The sequence below is a fragment of the Microcaecilia unicolor genome, chromosome 7, assembly GCF_901765095.1.
Source record: "Microcaecilia unicolor chromosome 7, aMicUni1.1, whole genome shotgun sequence".
NCBI classification, from domain to species: Eukaryota; Metazoa; Chordata; class Amphibia; order Gymnophiona; family Siphonopidae; genus Microcaecilia; species Microcaecilia unicolor.
The window spans coordinates 183818257-183824256 of NC_044037.1; the positions used below are offsets into that span (position 1 = coordinate 183818257).

A 6000-nucleotide genomic window follows, 5' to 3' on the forward strand; every position below is an offset into this window, starting at 1 on the left:
GGGGGGAAGAGAAGCATTGGGCCGCAACTTCATGGGCCAGACTCCTGGGCCACTGGAATAACGGTGCTTGTGATGTGGCTCACAAGCAGTGCTATTCTCTTGCAGCAGGATCCTGCAGGTGACCAAATCAGGTGGGGAACCAAGATAAGGTAAAAGCAAACTTTTACCACACCTTAATAAATTCCTCCCTTTATAATACAACAAAATGAAAAACACGTATTAGAAGTCTTGTTGTTAGATTAGTGAAAGATGTGAAAACTTTGAAAGATTCCAGTTGCTGTAACTTCCATGCACTGGTACTCTAATACCTGAAACTGAACCATAGGACACAGTAAAAGAAACTTTTAACCTATGTGTTGATCCCCATCTAGTGGTGATAAGTGAAAAGAGTAACTAAAAGTAACAGCTGGATCTGCTTCGGTCCAAAAGTCCTGGATTTTTATCTGTATTGCACCAAAACGCCTGTACTCCTGGCTCTTATCACTGTATGATTTTGGGGTCCTTTTACAAAGCTACAGTAAAAATTGGCCTTTGCATATCTTTACGCAGGTCATTCCCACGTGCTAAGGCCAATTTTTACCATGGCCATAAAAACTCCAATTTTCTATTTATTTCATTAATGGCTGTACGCCAATATTGCCATTAGTATCCAATTATTTTAAAAATTATCATGGGAGCACTTACCGCCACTTATTTCGTAGGTGGTAAGGGCTCCCTCATTATCCACGAACTAAGCAGTTAGTGCAAAGTAACACAGGCTAGTGCAGGAACACCCATGACATGCCCTCCCCCCCCCAAACAAAACAAAACTAACGTTGAACTCATTAGCAAATCCTGCATTAGGCTTTTTTTTTTCCTTTTTGTACATTAGGCGCTGGTGCCTAACACAGCTTAGCAAAAGGACCCCTTACTGTGGGAAGCAGGTTAGAATCTTTGCAGGTTGTGGGCAAAGTTGCCAGATGGGCGGTTTTCCCGCCCAATTGGGCGGCTTTCCACGATCCGCTGCGGGAAATTTTTGCCCGCTGCGGGTCACGGTTTTTTGGGCGGTTTTTGATTTCGTTGGGCGGGTTGTTTTTTTTCTTCGCCGGCTGCGGGTTTTCTTGCCCCACGGGGGGCGTGGTTAACAACGTGTTAACGACGTCGGTGACGTTGTGGGCGGAGTTGGTGACGTCAGGGGCGTGGTTGGTGACAGTGGGGTGGAGCTGTTGACGGCGGTGGCAGGGGTGCGGTTTTGGGCAGGTTTTCAACTGGTTTGGGGTCGGAAAATTTATTTAAACCTGGCAACCCTGGTTGTGGGATGCTTTTCTTGGACTAATACAAGCAGTATACAAAGATGATGTAAACCAATTTTCATAAACCAAACAGATTGATAGCTAAACACAGTGACCAAGTAAAACAGTAGAAGATGACAGAGAAGTCCAAGTCACCATTCCAGTCTGCTCAATTATTCCTCTCCATACTGTCAAGGGGTATCAGGCGAGTTCCCACCCACCAATTCCCCGCGAGACAATTCCCACCAAGAACTCTTCCCCTCCAGTCATTTCCCACCCTCCCTAGCCTTTTCTTTAACCGACCGTAGCTTCTTTCTTGTTTCGGGTCCCATAAGTCCTGGCAGTGCTTTACTTTTTTTATTAATGGTGTCTGGAACAAGGAGGTTAGAGCAGTATACAGAAGTACAGAGAGGACATATAATAACAGAATAACTTTTCATAGGTAGAACTGTAATGTTATAAATCATAATCAGTGTGTCATTTTGAAGGGCTGAATTAGATTGAAACCTAGTTTGGGGGTGTGGGGGGGGGGGGCACAGCCCCCCTCATGAACTGCAGTTTGTACTTATTTATGTATTTACTTATTTATGACATTTAGATCCTGGATTAAGTACATAAGTATTGCCAGACAGAAACAAAAAAAGGCAAAGATCTGCCACAGAAATAGCAAACCAAAAGAAAAGAAGCAGATCAAAAAAGACAAAAAAATGGAACAGGAGGGTAACAGAAAGGTCCATCGAGCCCAGCATCCTGTTTCCAACAGTGGCCAATCCAGGTCACAAATACCTGGCAAGATCCCAAAAATGTACAAAACATTTTATACTGCTTATCCCAGAAATAGTGGATTTTCCCCATGTCCATTTAATAACGGTCTATGGACTTTTCCTTTAGGAAGCCCTCCAAACCTTTTTTAAAACTCCGCTAAGCTAACCACCTTTACCACATTCTCTGGCAACGAATTCCAGAGTTTAATTATACGTTCAGTGAAGAAAAATTTTCTCCGATTCGTTTTAAATTTACTACATTGTAGCTTCATCGCATGCCCCCTATTCCTAGTATTTTTGGAAAGCGTGAACAGACGCTTCACATCTACTCGTTCAACTCCACTCATTATTTTATAGACCTCTATCATATCTCCCCTCAACCGCCTTTTCTCCAAGCTGAAGAGCCCTAGCCGCTTTAGCCTTTCCTCATAGGGAAGTCGTCCCATCCCCTTTATCATTTTCGTCGCCCTTCTCTGCACCTTTTCTAATTCCACTATATCTTTTTTGAGATGCGGCGACCAGAATTGAACACAATATTCGAGGTGCGGTCGCACCATGGAGCGATACAAAGGCATTATAACATCCTCATTATTGTTTTCCATTCCTTTCCTAATAATACCTAACATTCTATTTGCTTTCTTAGCCGCAGCAGCACACTGAGCAGAAGGTTTCAACGTATCATCAACGACGACACCTAGATCCCTTTCTTGGTCCGTGACTCCTAACGTGGAACCTTGCATGACGTAGCTATAATTCGGGTTCCTCTTTCCCACATGTATCACTTTGCACTTGCTCACATTAAATGTCATCTGCCATTTAGACGCCCAGTCTCGTAAGGTCCTCTTGTAATTATTCACAATCCTCCCGCGATTTAACGACGTTGAATAACATTGTGTCATCAGCAAATTTAATTACCTCACTAGTTACTCCTATCTTTAGGTCATTTATAAATATGTTAAAAAGCAGCGGTCCCAGCACAGGGCTCTAAACATGAATTAGGTTGAAACCTAGTTTGGGGGGCTGGGGGCATAGGTAGAGTAGTAATTTTTTTATAAATCGTAATCAGTGCATCACTTTGAGAGACTGAATTAGGTTCAAACCTAGTTAGGGGGTGTGTGGAGGGCATTGCCCCTCCCCCACATGAACTGCAGTTTATATTCATCTATTTATTTATTTGCTTATTTATGACATTTAGCTCCCGGATTAAACATGAATTAGGTTGAAACCTAGTCCTAGCTTGGGGGTGTAGGGGCATGAAAGGGATGTATAAAAGATAATGCTGTGGGGGGGGGGGGGGGGTGAGGGGGTACTGCCCCCCCCCCCCCCAATGATCTGCAAGAGAAAAGGGAGGGAGATTACTTGCCTAGTGTGTTTTTCTATTTTAGGGGTTATGGGTGGGAATTGGTTCAGTGGGAACTGTCCTAGGTGAGAATTGTCCAGATGGGAACTGACCTAGAACCAATGGGAAATATGTTTTTGGAATTTATGAACTTTATTTCTGTGGTGCACAATCACTTCCCAGTGCAGGCAAATAACAAAACACTAATGGGCAGCAAGTGTGTACAGGCTGCCTGTGGACTTATCTTGAGTTTACCTTAATAGTAATAGACTGCCTCCTCCACCCCCCCACCCCTGTTTTTTATGTAAATGCTATTTGAACTGCTTGAAACGTTGTGTGTATATGGAGTACTATCAATGAGATATGGTAAATTATTAATAATAGAGTCTGTATAAGTGTATTTACTAAAGTAATTTGCTTTAGTGAATATTCAGGTTTCATATTTGGAACTAGGGGCCCTGTTTAACCTTTTAGCATGTGTTAATGCTAGAGACACCCACAGGAATATAATGGGTGTCTCTATCGTTAATGCACGCTAATTTTTAGCACACAATAAAAAGTGTGCCTGCCTACAGTGCGACTTAGTAAACAGAGCCCTAGTTCATGGAAACATATTTTGTTTGGTATAAATGATTAACAATTGTATGTTGGTTTGAACGCAAGCCTGGGACTTGGGGATGTTCTGTGACAGTAGTTTTCCACCCATTTTATGACACCCCATATGAATATAAGGTTATCTGACAACAGTTCACAGAATTTTGTCCCACTTTTTTGAATTAATACAGTTGGCTAAAAACTCATAACATAAAATTGTCTGCAAATATTGAGTCCTTGGGAATGTCATATATGATATCCATGTCATTGCTAAGGACATAACTCCAAGGGGAGAATTCCATATTGCCTCATGCAATAGGGGAAAAAAGAGGACAGGTGTTACAAGTACACAACAACAACAGAGTAAGATCACCAAAAAAATATAAAAATGAAAATGTTTAACTGAATTAAATGATTAACTGAATATAATCAGTGAATCTCTTCATAAAGGTGGTTAATAAATCCCAATAAATAATGTATTTAAAAACCCCGTTAACAATACATCCATACTGCAATCCTGTTTTGTTTTTGTTTTTTTTTACAGATTTTCTATTGACTGAGGCAATATGGAATTCTCCTTCTGCTATAATGTCCCTAGCTATGATATGGATACCAAACATTACATGATTCCCAAAGATACAATATTTGCAGACAATGGGGTTTAGCACAGATATTACTATGAACTGTTTGTACTCATTTAATTCTATTAAATATATTTGGACTTTTTGGTAGTCTTATGCTTTGTTGTTGCCCTGTACTTGTAACACCTGGCTTCTTTTTTTCCCCGACTTTCTACTTTTTTTTTAATTACTAATTTTCCCCCAGCACTTCTCCCCTCCTGTAATATTAAGGGGGTGGCAAGGTAGACTGTAAAAATAATTAACCTGGATGACCAGCTCCTGCAAGTGGTTGAAAACATTTGAGTCTATTGCATCTCTTACTACTAAAGCTTACCAGAGCGACCTAGCAGTTATTTCAGCGCTGCAACCACCCAAACTTAAGCTCCGCAAAGACTTGACGATCTGTAGGATCCTAAAAGCTCAACTACACTTCTGAGAAATTCGTGAGCTGGGCAGATGAAAGGTGTCAAAATGTAAACAAAGACGCAACACTTCTCCAAGACCATTGGCAACAGAAGGGAAAGGGAAATGGGACTTGATATACCGCCTGAGAGTGGTGTGTGTGTGGTTTTTTTTTTTTTTTTGCAACTACATTCTAAGCGGTTTACATATATATTCAGGCCTAAAACAACTGCATTTTAGTACTTGACTTGCTAGCATTCTGTGGCCCGGCGGGGAGAAATGAGGGAGGTAAGGCCCCACATGGATTAAGTCCCACTTCAGGATAGCCCATCTTCTACCACCCTCCCCCCCGCCCCCCTTACCGTCTCTCTGCGGCAACTGCCGCAACGGGAGAAGTTAGCGCACCCTGACCAGGGCTAAATTCCTGCGCCCCGGGCTGAAAAGACAGTAGCGGTTGCAAGAGGGAGAAAACCGCAACACAGAAGAGCCTCGAGCAGCCCCAGCATCCTGGAGCCGCCACCATGTCCGTCCAGAAAGCTGCCAGAGGACACGCACTTCCGGGTCCTTGCGCCGCCGCAGCTCGGTTGCTGTGGTTACCGTCCGTCGCGGTAGGAGCGCCCCCTGCAGGCTCCCCGGGCTGAGCTTGTTTTGCTCTAGTTCTGTAAAATGGTCATCCATTCTGGAGAGATAGGGTACGACCAAAATACGATAAGGGCTATGACTTTAAAATTTAGAAAGAAATGTCTTGGGAAAATCTTGAAGGTGCTGCTGAAAGTCATGTACTGTAGTGACTTTGGGAGTGCTTAAGGAAGAGCACATATGTTGATTTTTTTTTTTTTAATCGTTTTCTCGGTCTCCTCCCCCGGACTGCAGGAAGCATTGAGTTTAATGTACAAAATAAATAAATAAACATATGCATATACCGTAGGAGTATTTAAATTAGTTCCTTTGTTTTACGGTTCTGAGATCTTGCCAGGTACTTGTGACCTGGATTGGCCACTGTTGGAAGC

At 42.5% G+C, this 6000-nt stretch overlaps 1 protein-coding gene across 1 annotated transcript in view; it reads right to left on the reverse strand.

Annotated features, from left to right (window-relative positions):
- The window catches only part of POFUT2 (protein O-fucosyltransferase 2), a 49354-nt gene extending 43841 nt beyond the window's left edge, over window positions 1-5513 (reverse strand). The window contains exon 1 of the mRNA XM_030210449.1: window positions 5353-5513. Coding sequence (XP_030066309.1) covers window positions 5353-5513 — 161 coding nt within the window. The remainder of the gene's footprint in view (window positions 1-5352) is intronic.
- Window positions 5514-6000: the final 487 nt, after the last annotated feature.